Source organism: Salmo salar, chromosome ssa09 (assembly GCF_905237065.1).
Source record: "Salmo salar chromosome ssa09, Ssal_v3.1, whole genome shotgun sequence".
NCBI classification, from domain to species: Eukaryota; Metazoa; Chordata; class Actinopteri; order Salmoniformes; family Salmonidae; genus Salmo; species Salmo salar.
Genome location: NC_059450.1, coordinates 115,474,511 through 115,495,611, shown reverse-complemented (window position 1 = coordinate 115,495,611; position 21,101 = coordinate 115,474,511). Strand labels below are relative to the sequence as shown.

The 21,101-nt window shown below is 42.4% G+C and overlaps 1 protein-coding gene across 2 annotated transcripts; it reads left to right on the top strand.

Moving 5' to 3' along the window:
- Positions 1-4,399: 4,399 nt before the first annotated feature.
- On the top strand, positions 4,400-15,973 carry LOC106612376 (protein phosphatase, Mg2+/Mn2+ dependent, 1Na (putative)). 2 transcript variants are annotated; one of them, XM_045724376.1, is made up of 6 exons: positions 4,400-5,416; positions 6,216-6,787; positions 14,097-14,214; positions 14,446-14,560; positions 14,699-14,762; positions 15,359-15,973. In XM_045724376.1, the coding sequence occupies exons 1-6, from the start codon at positions 5,011-5,013 to the stop codon at positions 15,362-15,364; spliced, it is 1,281 nt and encodes a 426-aa protein (XP_045580332.1). In that variant the 5' UTR covers positions 4,400-5,010; the 3' UTR covers positions 15,365-15,973. The 2 variants fall into 2 exon arrangements, with proteins under 2 accessions (XP_045580332.1, XP_014068931.1); XM_014213456.2 differs by having other exon boundaries at positions 4,407-5,416; positions 14,699-15,973.
- The last annotated feature ends 5,128 nt before the right edge of the window (positions 15,974-21,101 follow it).

Sequence of the window (21,101 nt, the reverse complement as noted above, 5' to 3'; positions counted from 1 at the left end):
GGTAAAGTGACTATGCATGAATAATAAACAGCGAGTAGCAGCAGTGTAAAAACAACAGGGGGGGGGTTTATAGACTGTCTTATGGCTTCGGGGTAGAAGCTGTTAAGGAGCCTTTTGGACCTAGACTTTGCGTTCCGGTACCGCTTACTGTGCAGTAGCAGAGAGAACAGTCTATGACTTGGGTGACTGGAGTCCTTGACAGGCTAAATCATCCTGCTCACGTACATCACTGACTGCACTGACTCAGAGTTCAGACTTCGACAATATATAAGGGGGAATTATATTAAATATTGAAGAGAGGTTTTCGGAAAGAGGTTTTCGGAAATACATTCAGCAATGTAAAATGACATCTGGCCAACTATTGCAATTATGGCATGCTCATGTAATGGGATATTAAAAACAGAATGCATTGGATTCCTCATGTTTAATGGATAAATTTACTCACACATTTGGCCAAAACAATTCTCACAATTTTCTCAGTTCAATTGCTAAATATTCAACTGATTTCCAAGAACTGCTCATAAAGGGAAGTTGCAATGGACACATTGGGATGACAATAAGAGGCTACTGTAGCTTTCGCCACTCACCTTACCTGTGTATCCTGGTGAAAGCTGGGGGATCAATCATCAGGTGGAGCAGGATTACTAAAGCACTGCTGGTGCGATACTAACACATACACACTGATCTTGAAAACCAAAAAAAACTGCAAATGCATCCAACAAGAGTTTGTAGAGTCACAAGCTTGACGTGGTCATTGTGTGCTATGAATATGGGACCAAATACTAAAGCTTTGACTACTTTAATACATAAGTGAATTTGTCCAAATACTTTATAAAAACCAAAATGTATTCAAATGATGGGACTAGATACGTTGTAAAGATGCCGCTGGGAGTCAGGAAGCAGGTGGTGAGTTTAATAATAAAGAACATAGCGCTATACTAAACAAGAGAAACATCTGGACATGAACACAGAACTAATACTGCATGAAGAGTGAGGCTAGGGAGTGCTAGATAAAGGGGGAGTAATCAGGATAGTGATGAAGTCCAGGTGTGCCTCATGATGGTATGCAAGTGTGCGTAATGAGGGTTACCAGGTGTGTGTAATGTTCGGTTTCCAAGACCAGTGGCGATCCGCCTGCTCCTTCTGGCGGCGGATGGCACACTGGATCCTCACGTGGGCATAGTTCCAAACCTCTTCTGCACACCTGAACCAATCATCCACCACAGGAGCGTCGGTCTGGCTCGGGGTCCACAGAGCCAGGGCTGATTGATAACTTAGAACACATTGGAAGGGAGTCAGCCCGGTGGAAGAGTGACAAAATAAATTCTGGGTGTACTCCGCCCATGGAAGTGACTCCTTAGAAACCTCCCCAGCTCATCCTCTCCACCTGCCCGTTAGACTGAGGCCGGTATCCGGAAGTGAAGCTGACCGTGATCCCCAGCTTCTCCATGAAAGCTTTTCATACCTGTGACATGAATTGGGGGCCACGGTTGGAGACGATGTCCTCCGGAAGGCCATAGTGCCGGAAGACCTGCTGGAACAGTGCCTCAGCATCCTGGAGAGCGGTAGGGAGACCAGAGAGAGGGATAAAACGTCAGGATTTTGAGAATCTGTCCACTACAACCATAATAGTGGTGAAACCATCAGACGGAGGGAGATCTGTCACAAAATCTATGGACAGAGATGCGACCAAGGCCGCTGAGGCACGGGAAGGAGTTTCCCTACTGGAGCGTGCAGGAGAGATTGTTTGGGAAAATACAGAGCATGAATTGACATAGCGAATGATGTCATGTGCCAAGGTAGGCCACCAGTACTTTGCGGAGATGTATGAAATAGGGCGGGTAAAACCTGGGTGTCCAGTGACGAGGGATGTGTGCGTCAACAGTCGATCCCTCACCTCCGTGGGGCTGTAGAGGAACTGAACAGGGTAGGTAGCAGGTGCGGGTTCCCTCTCCAGAGCCTGGCAGATATCCACATCTACATCCCAAAATACGGGACCAACGATATGGGAGGACGGAGTGGTGGGTTGGAAGGCACTCACAGGACTGGAGACGTTGCCCCTCCTGGCCGCAATAGGGACACAGTCCCAGCTGCCTCCGGCAACGTTGCTCTGCCATGGACAGGTGTGACCCTTATCTCCAAAGGTTCAGGCTCTGCCTCAGGACGGCCAAAGGAGGAGGGTGCGGCGAGATGAGGGCATCAGCACTCCGAAGAAGGTTGTCCAGGCAGATGGCCATCGTGATGAGCGAGTCCAGGGAAAGGTTGTTGTCCAGGCACGCCTACTCCATCTGGACCTCCTCGCGCAGTCCTATCCGGAATAGGGTGCGGCGCACCGGCTCATTCCATCCACTGGAGGCTGCCACAGTCTGGAAGGCGAGGTTGTACTCAAAAAGCAGTCTGGGCACCCTGCCAAAGTTGGAGTAGTTGCTCACCTCCCGCACTGCCCTGTGTTGAATGGTTGAAGACCGCCCTGAACAGAGCCATGAACCCCTCGTTGGAACCCAGCTCTTCCTCTCCTCTTTTCCAGACAGCTGTGATCCACTCCAACACCTGCCCGGTCAGCAGGGAAATAACCGTGGCAACCTTGGACCTCTCGGTGGTGGGGGCGAAATAAAGGGAGCACTGGAGTAGGAAGCCACGGCATTTGGAAGGAGTCCCGTCATACTTGTCCGGGAGGGACAGTTGGGCATCGCGGACTGCTGGGTAGGATGGGGGACTGGCTCGCTGGGACAACTCGTGGTAGAAGGCCCTCCGCTATTTGAAGGTGAATCCTCTCATGTAGTGTCGAGGCGGTGGAGGACACGGAGGACCTCATCCATAGTCGCATCCAATTGCGCCAGCTGATCGTGGTGTTGGCTGAGTAGGTGTCTCAGTTCGTCGATCGTCTGGAAGATGTCTTTCTCGTCTGCTGCTTCAATATTGAGGCAGTATTCTGTAAAGATGACACTGGGAGTCAAGAAGGGGGTGGTGAGTTTAATAATAAAAACAGTGCGATACAAAACAAGAGCAACATCTGGGCATGAACACAGAACTAATAATGCCTGAAGAGTGATGCTAGGAAGTGCTAGATAAAGGGGGAGTAATCAGGATAGTGATGAAGTCCAGGTGTGCCTCATGATGGTGCGCAGGTGTGTGTAATTATCAGGTATGACCCAGACAACGTTGAATAAATAATGCTTTAATGTTCCAACAGAGGCAAGTAGTAGACAGGTCAAGGCAGGCAGAGGTCGGTAATCCAGAAGGGGGCAGAGTTACAGATCGGCAGGCAGGCTCAAGGACAGGCAGAGAGTCAGGACAGGCAAGGGTCAAAACCGGGAGGGCAAGAAAAGAGAGACTAGAAAAAGCAGGAGCTGAGAAACAAAAAGCTGGTTGACTTGAACAAACAAGATGAACTGGCAACAGACAGACAGAGAACACAGGTATAAATACACTGGGGAAGATGGGAGACACAATCACAAGGACAAGGGAAACAGATCAGGGTGTGACAGTAATGAGGGTTGCCAGGTGCACGTAATGATGGGTTGCCAGGACCAGTGGTTAGTCAACCTGCAACATCTAGTGCCAGAGCAAGAGTAGACATACATAAAGTGCTTTAATTTCTAATTTCATATATTTATGAAAATACCCTCAAATTAAAGGTGACATTCTGTACTGTCACCTCATCTGAAACATTTGATCTCATATCCAAATGTACACTTTTTAGCTTCACTGTCCAAATAAATACAGAGGGGAGTGTATGTGTAGGTTACTTACTCATTCACTTCCTTATCTGACCACCATATAGCAGGTCCCATCCCCAACCTAAACCCATAGCTGGATCAGCTCCCAACCTCATGTATACACCATTTTAAGTCCAGTAATCTACTAGACCACCCCAGAATGACTGAATCTAAAATAGGCCAAGGGCTGCAAATACACACCAGGTAATTTGCTTAAGAGAAACAGTTGAGACGGAAAAGGATCACCTAGGCCTATACTGTAGCTAGGGGACCTCTGATGATGAGGATCCCACTTGTTGTTGGGTGAAGATTTCCCTCTTATGCTTCCGTTATATCAGTAATGAGGTAAACCGACTCACACGTGTTAATCTGGTTGAACTGTATAACTGGTTCAATCATGACACGCATGTATAATAATCTGGGTCCTCCATATCAGTTAGATGTGACACTGATCGGCTAATACGTACTAATGTGTGTGGGTGTGTTGTGTGTGAGAATGTGTGTGGCACTGTGTTAAAGAGAAAAAGAGAACGAGAGAAAAAGGAGAAAGAGAGTGGGCGCGCAAAGTCAAAGGTGGACTATATTCAGTGAATCATTGCTAACAGGTCCTAAAGTGCTCTGAAAATAAACTACGGAGGTCCAGTTGCAGAGAGTTGGAGAGCTCATTCTATCTGTCCACTGTGCTGCTATGAAACGCTGACAGGCTCATAATCCATATTGTACATTCGCTCATACAGTGCTAATCTAAGATCCCTCTCAGGTTGGAGATTAACTAGTAGCATTGAGAGAGAGAGAGAGAGAGAGAGAGAGAGAGAGAGAGAGAGAGAGAGAGAAGGGAGGAGTGATCATGCTGAGGGATAAGTCAACAGAAATAGATATAGGCAAATAGCATCACAATGCAAACACTGCCCAGGGACAGGAGAGAAAGAAGGGGAGAAAGACAGAGAAGGAGATAGAGTTGGCACCATACAGCCACATACACTGCACATAAAGACACTGAGACAAATGCTAGGAATCCAGAAACCACACCAACAAGCCAGGTTTACAAAGACAAGGACGGCCACAGTGATTTCTGCCAGTATCTAGTGAAGCCCACCTAACCTCTGAAGCCCACCTAAACACTACTCTACAGACCAGAGTCGACACATTTTCCACCTGCTCAGCGTGTCCAGCTAAACCCACTCCCCTAGACCTGCTGCGTGGGAGACAGACTGGAAGAAGGAGGAGAGAGGGGAAGAGGAAGACCAGCGGCAGGTCAGGAAAGAGACTTGAGCGGCGCTTCTGAGGAGCCATGAGGACGGCCAGGCGGGCCAGCACCGTGGAGGTGCCCTCCTTCCTCCGCCAGCTAGCAAAGGAGACAGAGAAGATGGTCACCTTCTTCTTTAAGGGAGGACAGAGAGATGGCCAGGAGGGGAGCGAAGAGGACTCGAGTGATGAGGATAACGGGCCAAGTGTCTACTTGGACCGGCCCATCCTGGAGAAACACGCAACCGAGGGGGGGTCTCAGTGGGGGTTGAACTATGCAACGGCCAGCATGCAGGGCTGGAGGGCGCAGATGGAGGACGCCCACGCCTGCATGCCGGAGATGGGAGGGGAGCTGGCGGAGTGGGGCTACTATGCAGTGTTTGATGGACACGCTGGCAACACGGTGGCACAGTACTGCTCCCGCAACCTGCTGCAACACATCCTCGCTACAGGTACCAAATTGGGCCGCGCATTTTCACTAACTGATTTATAATCATTGTAGGCAGTCTAGTTTATTTTCACTTGGAAGGAATATGTGGGCAAGTAGGGAAGCATTTTACAACACCTGTTTCCGGTGTATGTTCCACAGACATAGCTACAGACAGATATTGTTTGATAGATCAATGAACAACTTCTTTGTCTTAGGCATGGGTGTCTTCCATTGGAGCAATGACAAGGTGTGCAGTAGGCTTTGTGTATGGTGTTCTTGATCTAAAGTTGTAACTTGAACACCAAAGACAATATCACTCTTGGTTTTATGTATCATTCCTAAACATTAACATGGTAGCACAACATGGCTGACAGCTGTTGTTGTTGAAAACCTCTTGATCCTTGTTCTTGGCCCGAAGTATGAGATACTAAATCTAACACTTGTGCCTACAGTGTCTGCTATTTAACTCAAGACAAACTTTAATCCTAACCTACAATGCTTGAATTAATCAATTAATACCACAAGCAAGACAGACAGACAGTGACCTCAGAGGACTACAACAACGTGACCTGAGCTCTGAGATTTGGGCTCTGGCAGGGCACCGACAGTGGGCATTTGTCCCTTGGAACCAAGCTAGCAAGGCTGGGGGTCAAAGAATTGTATTGTAACTATGTGTAGTTATCCTGTAGTTGGCCCCACTGTAGTTAACTTCTGTGTGTCGATTTTATGCAGAGCGACCTGATATGAATTAGAACCAAATGATGTGTATTTGTCACCTATAGACCAGGTCGTTAACCCGTATTGATCTCTCCTGCCTCCAGGGCGCGTAAAGGCAGAGGAGGACCCTGATGACGTGAAGGAGGGGATCATCGAGGGCTTCCTGGCCATTGACAGCCACATGCACACACTGACGCGCCAGGAATGCTGGGAGCGCAGTGGCTCTACGGCGGCCGTCGTCATGCTCTCGCCGCAGTACGTCTACTTTGTCAACTGTGGCGACTCGCGGACGCTCCTCTGCCGTGACGGCCAAGTCATCTTCTATACGGAGGACCACAAGCCCGTCAACCCTAGGGAGAAGGAGCGAATACAGAACGCAGGTGGCTCGGTGACCCAGCATAGGGTCAACGGCTCCCTGGCCATGTCCAGGTCCCTGGGAGACTTTGACTTTAAGGAGGTGGGGTGGAGGTCCCAGACTGAGCAGCTGGTTTCCCCAGAGCCAGAGGTGTATGAGCTGGAGAGGTCCCCGCAAGACGAGTTCCTCATAGTGGCTTGTGACGGCGTGTGGGACGCCATCGGCAACGAAGATCTGTGTGCATTCGTCCGCAGCCGCCTGCAGGTGTGCAATGACCTGAGGGAGATCTGCAACCAGGTCATTGACCTCTGCCTCTATAAGGTCAGTGTGTAAATGATCAGATCACACTACATGCAGAATCACAATGATCCTAAACCTCTGCCTCCTCTATACGGGTACATATGCAGGACCAGAGTATAAACCTGAAAAGGGGTACAATCACACTCACTAATTGCCAAAGTGAGTAAATTGTAATGATAACTGGACATTGTATGGAAAGTCAGAAGGTGCCGGGGCTGAGAGGGTTTAGAGGACTTTGGCTGTATCTTCGGGCAATGATATCATCCCAAGGTCTTGGCTGTCCTAACAGCAGGACACAGCCAGGTCGGTACAGCCAGGTGACTTACACTGCACTGCAAGGAGTCTGCTCCATAGCCAATGGCCATTTTCTAAATACAGGCTAAATGTTTTTTAGTTTTTTTATCAGGGTGTCATACTGAGACCAAGGTCTATTTTACAGAGGAGCCCTGAATTACATACATTACAGAAAATACACGCATCAAAATATAAATGCAAAATGCATGAAGAAAGAGAAACACGGTAATAAAAAACAAACACATTCATCGGTAATAAGGTCCTAAATCAGCTTTATGAATTTCCCTGGAGGCACCCAAAAATCTAATTTAACCTCTTTGGGCTAAGGGGCAGTATTTTGACGTCCAGATGAAAAGCGTGCCCAAAGTAAACTGCCTGTCACTCAGGCCCAGAAGCTAGGATATGCATATAATTGGTAGATTTGGATAGAAAACACTCTAAAGTTTCTAAAACTGTTAACATAATGTCTGTGAGTATAACAGAACTGATATGGCAGGCGAAACCACGAGGACAAAGCATAAAAAAAAAAAAGATTCAGCCTACCACTGATTTCAATGGCTGTCACTTTTATAACAAGGTGAAATCCTCCCAAATTGCAGTTCCTAGGGCTTCCACTAGATGTCGACAGTCTTTAGAAAGGGTTTCATGCTTTTATTTTTTTAAATGAGCAAGACATTGTAGTTTTTCTAGGTGGCTTCCATTTTGGCTGTAGTGTTTTCAATGCGCATGGACGTGAGCGGGTTCTTTTTGTTTATCTCCGGTAATGACAATAACGATTCTCCGTCTTAAATTTTATCGTTTATTTACGTATTAGGGTACCTAAGGTTTGATTATAAACGTTGTTTGACTTGTTTGGAAAAGTTCATTAATAACGTTTGGGATTCATTTTGTATGCATTTTGATGGAGGGAAACCGGTGGATTATTGACTGAAGTGCACCAGCTAAACTGAGTTTTTATGGATATAAAGAAGGACTTTATCGAACAAAAGGACCATTTGTAATGTAACTGGGACCTTTTGGAGTGCCAACAGAAAAAGATCTTCAAAGGTAAGGCATATATTACATCGCTATTTCTGACTTTCGTGTCGCAACTGCCTGGTTCAAATATGGGTTTCATGTTTTTGTATGCGGGGCGCTGTCCTCAGATTATCGCATGGTGAGCTTTCGCCGTAAAGCCTTTTTGAAAGGATTAACAAGAAGTTAAGCTTTATTTTGATGTATTACACTTGTATTTATATGAATGTTAACTATTTTTATTTCTGTAGTTTGAATTTGGCGCTCTGCAATTTCACCGGATGTTGTCAAATCCCGTTTAAGGGATTTGATCCCTACTAACTCATCAATATTATTTTTAAATGACAGCCTTTCATCTATCCAGATGCCCAGATATTTATAAGCAGGGTCATGACCAAGATGGACACCATTAGAAGTACATATTCTAAAATCATCAGACTTATTGTATGTGCTCTATACTCTTAGAAAAAAAGGATTGCAAAAGGGTTCTTCGGCTGTCCCCATAGGATAACCCTTTTTGGTTCCAGGTAGAACCTTTTTTGGTTCCTGGAAGAACTAAGGCTGCTGTGGTGACCGTATTACCACCACACCGGAGGTCACGTGTCATGAAGGCAGTCAAATTCAACGTGAGCGTTTAGTCACGGTAACTAGGCTTCTCCAAGCTCTGATGCTGCTGATGGTCATTAGTAGCCTACCAAACTTGCTAACTGCCTGGTACTCGGCACACTATTGTCCCTCTAATCACTCTGACATCAATGCAAATTGAAAATCGAAAATCTAATGAAACACTTCATGAGGGCCCATGAGCTCATGTTGAGCAACATTTCTATAGGCTATGCAGTTGCACGAGAAAACAGAGTGATTGCCTCTATTAAAAAGAGGAGGATTCCATCAGATTTCTATAGGCTAGGGCTACTATGTTTACTTCTCAACTTCCCTAATATTGAGCACATTGCTTATCTTTACATCATGGCTGGCATGAAAATGAACCAAGGGGAAAGCATCCGCCATTTGCTATTTAAGTGCATAGATGACATGTATTTTTTCCCCTGCCCCTGTTTCGAGACAGGTGCATGATAATGGTCTATTCTAAATAAAAAATGTCACACATATTATTTAGTATATGTAAAGAAAATTAAATCAAGAATAGTCTGAAGGGTGACAATATTAGCCTATTGCTTCTGAATTATATATTTTCACCCAGGGTAAGGCAAGAAACAATTCCTTTTTTTTTTACTTTTTCAAATCATAGTCACACACCTCATGTAGCCTAGCCCATATGCCTATATGCCTTGATAAGGTTTGTATCACAACTAGTGGCCAAATAGCTTCTTAAAATTAAGCACATTAATACGCTTTACAAGGGGTAAAGAGCCTAACTGGCAGATATAAGCAGAGTGTGAGTTTCAAGTTTGGGGAAGATCTGCACCATTATAATAAAAGCATTGCATGCATAATCGCATTTGCGGTCACTTTTGATAATGGTGTTTTCCCACTAATGGAACATTTGTGCTTATAGCCTACTGCCATGTGTGCATTGTTGAGCTTATAATGTGAAAAAATAGCCTAATAGTTAATAAACATTTTAAGCTAAACGTTCTGATCTGTTGCGTTAGCCACATTGCGTAAAAAATATTTTGGGATGCTAGTGGTTGTATTCATTTGTGATCCTTTACAAGAAACTAGGCATATGTCGCAGGTCACTACTTCACAGGAGAGCCCTTGAACATAAACATTTTTTAAATCAAAATGCGGTTTTTGGCAGAAATGCCTTCTGGAACATGTGAACATTCATGTGCCTTAATAACAGACTTGTATGCCATCTGTAAATAGGAACAAAATTATTCAATTATGAGCCTAGTTGTTTTAGCCACAGAAAAACCTAGCAACCTTCCCGATAACCATGATTGGCTGAGATAATGAGTGGGCTGGACATGCCGAGAGATGAGTTTGGATTGGTCTGCCATATAGCACTCTTCTGTCTATTTGAGCTGGTCAGTATGTGTAGGTAATCCTGTCAAACGCGGCTTTAAAAAAAAAATGTTTTGCGTAGTAAAACTGCATAAGTGTTGCTCTCAACTTTCTGGAGGACAGACTCTGGAGGAGTTTTGAAATTAGTGGAATTTAAGTGTGATAGCTAAGGAGATGGAGAAAACATCTGTCTCCGGATTACATCTTCAAACGAAGGGAAACCATGGCAATGGTGATATGAGACGCATCCATCCATGATGTATACGGGTAAGCTAGTCTAGCTAGCTACATTTTCAGATATTACACATTTCTAATTTTGACAGAAAGTGATTTAATTTCAAGTTAAAGTGTACTGTTAGCTAGCTAACGTTAGCTAGCTGGCTCGCTAGCTAATGTTACATGTATGACCTTATCATTTGTATCTCAGAGACAGTTGCTTGTCCAGTTATAGCCTAATGTTAGTTAGCTAACATTGAACCTGGTTGGTTATTTACATAATGAGTTGGGATTATGGTTCATTGTTTAGTTAGAGTGTGCAAAGCTATCATCAAGGCAAATGGTGGCTATTTGAAGAATCTCAAATATAAAATATATTTTGATTTGTTTAACACGTTTTTGGTTATTACATGATTCCATATGTTTTATTTCATAGTCTTGATGTCTTCACTATTATTCTACAATGTAAAAAATAATAAAAATAAAGAAAAACCCTTGAATGAGTAGGTGTTTTAAAACTTTTGACCGGTAGTGTAGGAGTACCTATTTATTAGGTTAACCGCAGAATAGCTGCATATGCGCACTCCCTCAAATTGTTTAGAGAAAATACACTTTCTATTTAATTCAGCTTTGTTCAATTGTATTCTTCATACTATAAAATAATATAAAATAATGCCACGGAATTCTAAGAAAATCTTGTCTGCTGAATGAACTAGTGTAGCCCACAGCCGTTTGGCATAGCCAGATCAGGACCTAACATAAGGACAATTCAGAGTATGCTATTCTGTTATTCTGAAATAGACTACATTTTCTTCATAGCATGTGTCTTTAGACCTGTCTAAAATAAATAATGGATTTATTGTGAAGGCGTAGGCTGTGTTATTGGGATTTATTAGACTTTTTAAAATGTAGATGTTCCAAAGGCCTGCATTAGTGACTTGTGGAAGCCAGGAGATGCTAAATGTGTTTATGTTCATTAACGGTCAATTACCGTGACACCGACAGTTATTTGCTTGGCAATCACCGCTTGACAAAATTTTGTAACCGCCACAGCCCTAGGTAGAACTCTTTTGGGTTTCATGTAGAACCCTCTGTGTGAAAGGTTCTACATGGAACTCAAAAGTGTTTTGCCTGGAACCAAAAAAGGTTTTTCAAAAGGTTCTCCTATGGGGACAGACGAAGAACCTTATACACAGATAGCACCTTTTTATCTAAGAGTGTAGAGAACAATATGGACTTCGTTTTACCTGCAATCAATACACATTTTTAGGTCAATAAAGTTTTTCTGTAATACAATGAGATAGAGCCTGGTCAACAGTTCAATAGTTCAGATAGAGCCTGGTCAACCGTGGGGACAATAGCATACACAACAGTATCATCGGCATACAGTGCAGGTTAAACTTTTGTTACAGACAAGTCGATATTGTTAACGTACACAGTAAAAAGTACAGGACCCAGAATCTACCCCATCGGGACACCTTTCGTAATATCCAGAAAACCTGATTTAACACCATCAGTGGTACTGGTACCACTATCAGTGGTACTGGTTTTTCTATTGGTGGAGATGGGGCCAAAGATGGCACTATAGGTTCTAAAGGCACCAGAGGAAGTATGGGTTCTGCCCCTTGAGGAAGCACTTTGGTATCTAGAGGTGGAACAATAGGTTCAACAGCTGGAGCTCGGACTATCGGTTCCTTAGGTGGAGAGGGAGGTGTGGGTAGGGCCGCAGGTGGAGGGGGAGCAGAGACAAATGTGACAGGAGGTGGAGGAGTAAGCTTTACTAGCTGAAGAGGGGGAGACGGAGGTGTGAGGTGTTCTAACTGTCAAGTAATTTTTAAAACAGTTACATGCAGCCTGGTCTAGGCCAATTGAGGAAAACCTCAGAGTTAGCAGTGAGTGATCAACAGTATCAAAAGCCTTTGACAGGTCAATGAAGAGGGCAGCACAATGTTGCCTTTAATCCACACAGTTAACCACATAATTTATAACTAGAGATGCAGTGGAGATAATGCTATGACCTGGTCTAAAACCCAACTGATGGACATATTAGAATACATTTCAAAGATAAGAAAGAGCATAGCTGAGAATGAATCAAGGATTCTAATGTGTTAGCTAGGCAAGAAAGTTTAGAAATAGGGCCAGAATTATTTAGGCCACAAGGGTCACCACCTTTGTCAAGGGGGAGTACATGATGGCACTCAGCACTGGACAGGGTGTGTGTTGAAGGGCCTACATAATTACATAACTGCTTACATGATGCTTGGTATATTAGCTATCTTATTCAGGTCCGCTTATGCTGGTTAGGACTTACAATGGTACGTCTTAACACTGGCACGACCTGTACCTGTCCTCTAAATAGCAGGATTATGAAAGGGAGCTATAGAGAGAGGGAGAGAAGGACAGAGGTGAGGGCAACACAGTGAAGGATTATGGGTGAGTGTGTGTGTTAGACTGTCAGGGTCTCAGGGTCACACCAGCTCATAGCTAGGCCTATTAACCTGGCCAAGAAGAGCGTCACTTTACCAATGGCAACAGAACAGGCTTACCTCATTTGAATCTGTACTTAAGCTAGATGGGATATGTTGTAGCACAGAGTGAACCTAACTTCTCAGCTATGTGACATGAGATTACAATAACCAATTAGTCCCTGTAGAGATCCTATTAAATTACTAGAAGGCCTATGTCATAATCCCTCAAAGTTTCAGAATGGGGTGAAAATGGCAGCCATCTTGGTCAGAAATCCAGAACCAAATTGGAATGAATGGCAGTAGAGGCAAAGGTGATGCATTTCCTGCTTTTACTTATGCAGGAATATAAAAGTAAGGCATGTGATGTATCAGAAATTGTGTCATAGAATTATAGTTAAGCGAAAATATTGTCATATAATAATGAATACAGTTTTACAGTTTTATAAATACAGGTTTATTAATAGCCTCCAAAATATATGTAAAAAGACAAATGTCCCAGATTTAGTTTTTGGGGAAATCTATGAGTGCTATTATATGATACATTATCAGTACTTCTTGCATTTACTCATCAACTGATTTGAACCAGTGTCTGGCTATGGATTGACTGCCTTGTTTGGATGGAATTTTGGAATATTAATTCATGGAATCACTCCTAACTGGCTTGCTAGCTAGCTAACACAAATACAGTGCAGATAAATTATTCACATTCATTGTTTTACACAATACCTTATCACAGCACTGGCAAACCATGGCTGAATTTTCAGACCATCATTATATTTTAGCCATTTAGTATGCATAGGGGCTTACAGGAGAAGCTTCATATGAAGATTCATGTCCATTCTGGTATACTAATTCCTAATTCTACATCCCATTGTTCCATTGTGAGCTGTTTCCAAAATTCACATTTCTGCTTTCTGCCAGTACACAATTATGAGATCACAATATCCTTCCACCTGTAGTGTCATGTAAAAATCTTCCCAGCTGGGAAGATCTTTACATGACACAGTGCATTCTGAGACTTCATAGTCCTGCTCTCCATTGTGATGTCATAATGACACTTATTTTCTTCACTGTTTACATTATCATTAAGCAAGCAAAAGAATATTCCTCATCATCATATTATTCCTCAAGTAAACTTCAATATCAATAATGGCAGCTTTATGTTAGCTTTCTTTCATGGCATTTCATTTAGCTTCTCAGTGTTTGGGGTAACAAAGGACATCATTGAAATGAATCATACGCCAACAAACAATGTTTCCTATTCATATAAAATATTGACTGATGCTTCTGTTACAAGAGCTCATAGAGTTGTGCCTCTGTCAAGCAAAGGCATCATTCCTGCACTCCCTCTTTGTCGCCTCCTACAGGGTAGTTTGGACAACATGAGCATCATCATCGTGACCTTCCCTGGCGCACCCCAGGTTTCACAAGAGGCCCTACAACAAGAGGCTGAGCTAGAGACACTCCTCGAGGCCAAAGTGGAAGGTAGGTCTTTCAATGGGCTTTTGATTTGCGATTTAGCTTACTATGCAGCTGTAAACCATCTTGGCTTGATCTCACTCACAATAGGCTTTCATATTATTATGACATCACATCAAAATGAAACTTGATAACAATAACAAGAACTCTGAGACAATGGCAGCTTAATTCTCTCCTCTGAGGACAGTGACTGATCATTACATAACTCACTTCCTGTCTCTCTGTCTGTGTGTGTAGAGATTGTAAATTTGCTAAGGTCGCAGGACAAGGACCCTGACCTGCTGTATGTGATGAAGTTTCTGGTCTCTGAGGACATACCTGGCCTGCCACCAGGGGGAGGAGTCACCAGCAAGTAAGTCACTCACTCACAACTCATCATTCAGAGTTCAAAAAGCGACACAGAGGCCTAGATGTGTGTGAATGAATAGGGGTCATTTGAAATATTAAATGTTCATAATTTGTCATAACTCGTTATCTTTTTCCTTTGCAGAAGAGACTGTGTCATCTCTGCGTATCAGAAGTTTGTAACGCCCTCCAGATCTATGGAACCAACGGTAGGAGACGACCAAACATAGGTCACACACTCTTGCACCATGTCTCGCTAAACACATCAGTGCAAACTGGACTACAAAGTAACTAAGTTACTGTTTTTCACTGACACATCATTGACTTGTCGCATTCCCGGGACATCGGAGGATCTGAAGAGTCCAACTAGTCGTTTTCATGTAAATGTATTCTTTAGCCTCACGTATCCATGGTGACCAATTCCAACTGGGGACTCTTTTCAGCTGAGGAATCAGCCAATGGCTAAATAAAGAAATATGGTGGGAGGGGGTTTGACCTGGGCCTGCCCTTAGCCAATCATCTCTTCTCTGTTCCTCATGCACACTGTCTATCAACAAGTCTACTGTATCTTTAGAAAATATCAAATAGTTAGCATTTTCCAGTAAGGGAAGAATTACATATTCTAAAGCTATTCTTTAAAATACATGACAATTAGATATAATATTTTCTAACTTAACACTTTACAGTGCCTGAGTAGATCTGGTTACTTTTCTTGAAGACTAGAAGCTTGTGAATAAGGCTGATCATGTGATTTCATTTAAAAGCTAATTGATATGTTTAAGTGGTGTGAAACTCCATACTACAGCTGTAAATCAAGTTGACGAAACACCCCTTCAACCATCGCAGACCAGCGAAGGCTCCGATATGGATGTGTTCCTGTGAGGGAACATAGGTGACATGAATAGATGTGTGTGTGTGTGTGTGTGTGTGTGTGTGTGTGTGTGTGTGTGTGTGTGAGAGAGAGAGAGGATAACAACAACATGGGGTGTGGGATTATTGCCACACGTACTGTACCTCATAAAATGTAACGTTTTGCAGTTTAAAGTGCAGATGCTCACAGTTAGACATGATTTAGACCAGTGTGATGCGTAAAGTAGTATAGCTATAGGTAAATCGTTTTGCTGTTTGCATGTTTTCGTTTCAATACATGTCATTGCGCTGCCTTACAAAGCTCTCTGTAGTTGTATGGTTAATTTATTCCTCCTTTGGATCATACCAAACGGATGAACAACTGTATTCCATGACAGATGTCAAGAAGAGCTAGACTATAGATCCAACACTGCTGCAGCATATCTGTTTGAATTCTATGAAATCAGGAGGAAATAGGATCCAAGACGATTTGACAGCACAACAGATTACTATGAGATCTTTCACAATTGTATGTCAATTGGGGCAATAAATGAATGAAATAAAATTACATTCTGTGAACAATTTTGTCTTGTTGATTTTGATGTAGCGGAGTGAGCTCTTACTCCTAAAATGTTTGATTACCATCCAACTACAGCCTTCAGACAGATAGATAAGGCACTACAGGGTTAGACTAAGGACCATGGGAGAAGAAGACAACACAGTTCCATAACCAACCATTGATATCGTTCCACAACTGTCTTTTGTATCTAAACCAGGGGTGTCAAACTCATTTCATGGAGAGCCTAATGTATGATGTTTTTGGTTTTTTTTCCTTTCAATTAAGACCTAGACAACCAGGTGATGGGATTTCCTTACTAATCAGTGACCTTAATTCATCGATCAAATACAAGGGAGGAGCAAAAACCCACTGACCACCGGGCCTCTATGGAAAGAGTTGGACACGTGATCGAAACCAACAAGTAGGGAGCTGATGTATATTTCTCAGCACCAGTATATCAACAGTAATAGAAAGATCAAGGTATTGGGTTGAATTTGGGACTATTTAATCATCTTATTCCAACATGGAGTTATTAGCCATCAAACACACACACGCATGGTTGGATGTCACACAGTATGGTGTTGGTTGTTACAATGTTTTGTAGTAGTTTATTCCTTTTGGTAGCAAGAAATGAAGCAATGTAGCTTAGTCTTAAAAATAGTCAAGCCTTTTCTATGACGATCAAAATTCAGCATTTTATGCCGTGAGAAAAACATATGACTTTTAGTAAATTGTTTGCACATGTATGTGTGGGTGTGACAAATGTGAGAGCGGCAAGGGAGGGTAGGGCATTCATATTTTTAAATCTATTCATCTTATTAATTCAAAAAATATATATATATTTCACTGATATAGGGAAATTGCGTTTTGTATGTGTCAGGCAGTGGCAACCCGTCATTCAGGGCAGGTCATTTTGGTATTAACACGTGTCACATATCAGTTTGCAAACAGTGTAAAAAAAGAAAGAAAATAAAGTCATTGAGTTAATAAAGCCGCATACAAACATGGTCTCTTTTATGCTTTCTTGAGTGAGGCAGCTCCATAATGCAGGTGTTTCAGCCTAGATCAGTGCTTTCTGTGGTGGTGGGGCTAGCCAGCAGAAAATACAGAGCGTTGCGCCTGATTGGCTCAGTTTTCTGTCATGATTGGCTCAGTTTTCTGTCATGATTGGCTCAGTTTTCTGTCACTCATGGGACAGAACGTCATCCCCAATTCTAACGTTAGAGCTCGAAAAATGTTGCCCCTTTGGGTTCTGCCATATATTTATATTAGAGGTGCCCATCCAAGAAGGCTCAAGGTCATTGGTCACAGATAGAATGACATCAAATCTAGTTCTAGCTACAGTGGCTTTGATTGGACTGATCATGTCAACATCATACTTTAAAAATAAAGTCGACAATGAAATCCTTTTCAATCGTTGTCATATGAAGTGAAATTAGATATAAAACGTCTCGGTGCTCTTTGGCAATTGGACATAAACATTACACAACAAGTTGGAAATAGCAAATTCAACAATGAGTGGTTTGGGAAGGAATCAGTGGCTAACTGTAAGTTTAAGACAACTGAGAACTCGGGAAAAAACGAGCCATGACTGGAAAAATACGAGTTGAATGACTGTTCAAAACGTAACAGTAAATCCGGCATCTTTCTCTTTGATGCTAAAATTTGCCCACGAAGGACCGCCGTGCCACTTTCCTGTTCAAGCACATCACATAGTGAGTCCAACAATGTCTTATGCTGCTTCATAAATTATATAGGATGCCAGAGAGATGTATACTGTAGCTAAAGTACTACTAAGTGTATGTTGTAAAGAAAGCTGTTGGTAGCCCATGTGCCTCATCCTAATAATTTGGTCTATTTTCACAAATGCAGTATTGTAAACACATCGTTCATGACCGGTGTGTGCTTGTTTGCCTATAACCTGTTTTAGAGAAATGTAATCATTGAATATTGTAAGAGCTTTCATTGTCCGCTTATATGTAAGAACGGCCTATGTTCTGAATTCTGTCGCTGTACATTTCAAAAGTGAACAAATAGTTATATTGACTAAGTCTATCGTCTCTCGCTCATTAATGTCTTAATCGAAATTATGGATTTCCTCTTATCCGCTTGTCGTCCCCTTATGCCATAGTTTGTACATCTCAATTGTCAGTAGAAACCACATTTGTTGAAGCAAGTCTGCCATATCAGCTATGTTTTTTTTAAAGGCAGTAAATGAGGCTGAATGAACTGTAGCAGTGGTAAGGTGTTGGGACTGCTGTAGGCCCACCGAGGTAAAGACAGTTTCAAGATTGAATATTCGACAGATATTCGCCTGTAGTTTTCCTTATGTCCACCAACAGCAGTTAGGGACTGTCAACACAGTGACAAATCAAAATTTTAACATTTCAATAGCTCTTTAAACATTACTCCTAAAACTTTCAAAACTGGTTGTAGCTAACCTGATAGACACACGTTGCACACACTTTATTTTGTCGATTTACATCTCACACTATTTTAAATGATTTATTTACATTTTCCAAATTCAAATCAAAGTTTATTTGTCACGTGCGCCGAATACAACAGGTGTAGACCTTACAGTGAAATGCTTACTTACAGGCTCTAACAACTACTAATCACAGGCTGGTAATAGTGCGAGAAAAAAAAAGGTATGTGCGTGTGTGTAGGTAAGTAAAGAAATAAAACAACAGTAAAAAGACATTTGAAAATAAGAGTAGCAAGGCTATATACAGACACCGGTTAGTCGGGCTGATTGAGGTAGTATGTACATGTAGATATGGTTAAAGTGACTATGCATATATGATGAACAGAGAGTAGCAGTAACTCCTTGGTCATGTGTCCTACTGACTTCAAACAAGGTTCATAATGTACACTCAGTGGGCCTACACATTGCACACCCTTTAGTTTGTCCATTTTCATCTCACACATTTTTACATTAATTTTTCAGAATTTAAAACTTCAGTAGCTCCTTGGTCATGTGACCTACTGACTTCAAACAAGGTTCAGAATGTCCACTGACTACCCTTATATAGTCAGTGGACTATAGTTATTCCATTGTACTGGATCTAATACAAATTAGCATGTTACATACATTCATAAGTGTAATAATTTTTTATGACATACTGTGGAAAAACTCTCTTGGCTGCTGACTCTGTCACTTTCAGACATGCGCAGAGCAAACTGAAAGGGGAAGGGTAGCTCTTGACTTGAACCACAGGGGTTCTCTCTAAAGAGAGAGTAAACCAAAAGGTACAGACGCACCCCTTGACTTTAAATTGGCACCCTTGACCTGTATGTATTCTCTCCTGATTGGTCTCCGTGGTGCTTAGTCAATGGGAACTCCATTACCGGCCCCATCATAACGTTTTTACAAAGTCTGGCAAAGTCTGGCAGTCTGACTAAAGTGCCAGAGGTATGAGGAGAGCCATCCTCCTTTGTATTTATGGGAAGAAATATTTCCTATTCTTGGACAGTTAGAAGACACAATGCATCAATGCAACAAACAAAAAAAATACTAATTACTGTCCATGAGTAACCTCAACCTGGGTCTGTGGGTGTTTGGGCCAATAAAGTGCCAACTCAATTCTACCACTGACTCGTCTCTCATGCCCCTATGAACGGGGACACAGGGCAATAGTTTTTAATCTAAACCAGCCCTATTTTACTGGAGTACACTAACCCCTAATTGGGGCTCTTTTCTTAACACACAGTAGCAGTTTACCAGATAAGAAGTCAAGAAGATCAAAAAGTAGATTGTTGTAAGGGATATTACGTCCTGTGCTGGCCCCATTGTCATATCCATTCTGGATTCTGAGTGGTAAAATCATAGCTGAAAAATGCCTCTATGTATGTGTACACTGTATGTGGGAATGTCTTATGTCCGTCCTACATGTAGTGTTGATACATGGAATATTCCTCAACTGCATATATCATAAATTGCTATTGCAAATACAAGTATTGTTCAACAACTGACATTTTCAGATATTATTTTGACAAACACACTTTAACACACTTTGGTGCTTACAATTCATTCTCTATTGTCATAGACTTGGTGGACACTGTCATCTGTCATCTGTGATCTGTGTGATATGACTTTCTTTAAGCACGTACTGATGAAACTGTCACTTAATCTTTTTTTCTTAAAGTCTACGAACGCTCTACATTTATTCACTCTGTGATAGGGTTGGATCCTATATGCTACTTTTATTATTGTCCTGTAAATGGTTCAGTGCCTATAATTTAGGCTGTGTGTAGAATGGGGCATAAAGGAAATGACCTCTACTAGATTACAGTGATAAGGAAATCAGCATCCAGTTTTTGTCACGCCCTGATCTGTTTCACCTGTTTCTTGTGTTTTGTCTCCAACCCGCCAGGTGTCACTTATTTTCCCCAGTGTATTTATCCCTGTTTTTCTTGTCTCTCTGTGCCAGTTTGTCTTGTATGTTTTTCAAGTCAACCAGCGTGTTTTCCCATGCTCCTGCTTTCTATTTCTTTTTTTGCTAGTACTCCCAGTTTTAACCCTTGCCTGTTTTCTGGACTCCATTCCCGCCTGCCTGACCATTCTGCCTGCCCTGACCTCGAGCCTGCCTGCCACTCTGTACCTCCTGGACTCTGGACTGGTTTTGACCTTTTGCCTGTCCACGACCATTCTCTTGCCTACCACTTTTGGATTGTTAATAAATATCAAAGACTCCAACCATCTGCCTCCTGTGTCTGCATCTGGGTCTCACCTTGTGCCCTGATAGTTTTGGCCTGTGTATTAATTTGCCTATAACTAATCAGAATTCCATTATGTTTACATAAAAAAGAGAATACTTCAAAATGAGAAGATCCTGCCATGGAAAAGACGACTGGGTGGACATAAAGTGGAAAGGGGGGGAATTAACTCACACCATGCAGCAGGACACCTTCAGGTGCGGGGTCTTTGTAATGCAGGTTTGATAGTTATATTTTCAATAATGAATGGTTAGCTGTTATGTGACAATTAGGTCAAAAATTCTATTTAATGTTTTGGTGTAGATGGCCAAGGAAGTTGCACAGAACTTCCCCAACATCCACTCCCAAATGGATATAGAACATTCACAAAAACACATGGAGCAACTGCGAAAAGAAATGGCTGAGAATATAATAAAAATGTCTG

Coding starts and splice junctions, on each gene's coding strand:
- LOC106612376 (XM_014213456.2), top strand. CDS start 5,011: ATGAGGACGGCCAGGCGGGCCAGCACCGTGGAGGTGCCCTCCTTCCTC. Junction 14,215..14,445: donor CCTCGAGGCCAAAGTGGAAG/GTAGGTCTTTCA, acceptor CTGTGTGTGTAG/AGATTGTAAATTTGCTAAGG. Junction 14,561..14,698: donor GGGGGAGGAGTCACCAGCAA/GTAAGTCACTCA, acceptor TTTCCTTTGCAG/AAGAGACTGTGTCATCTCTG.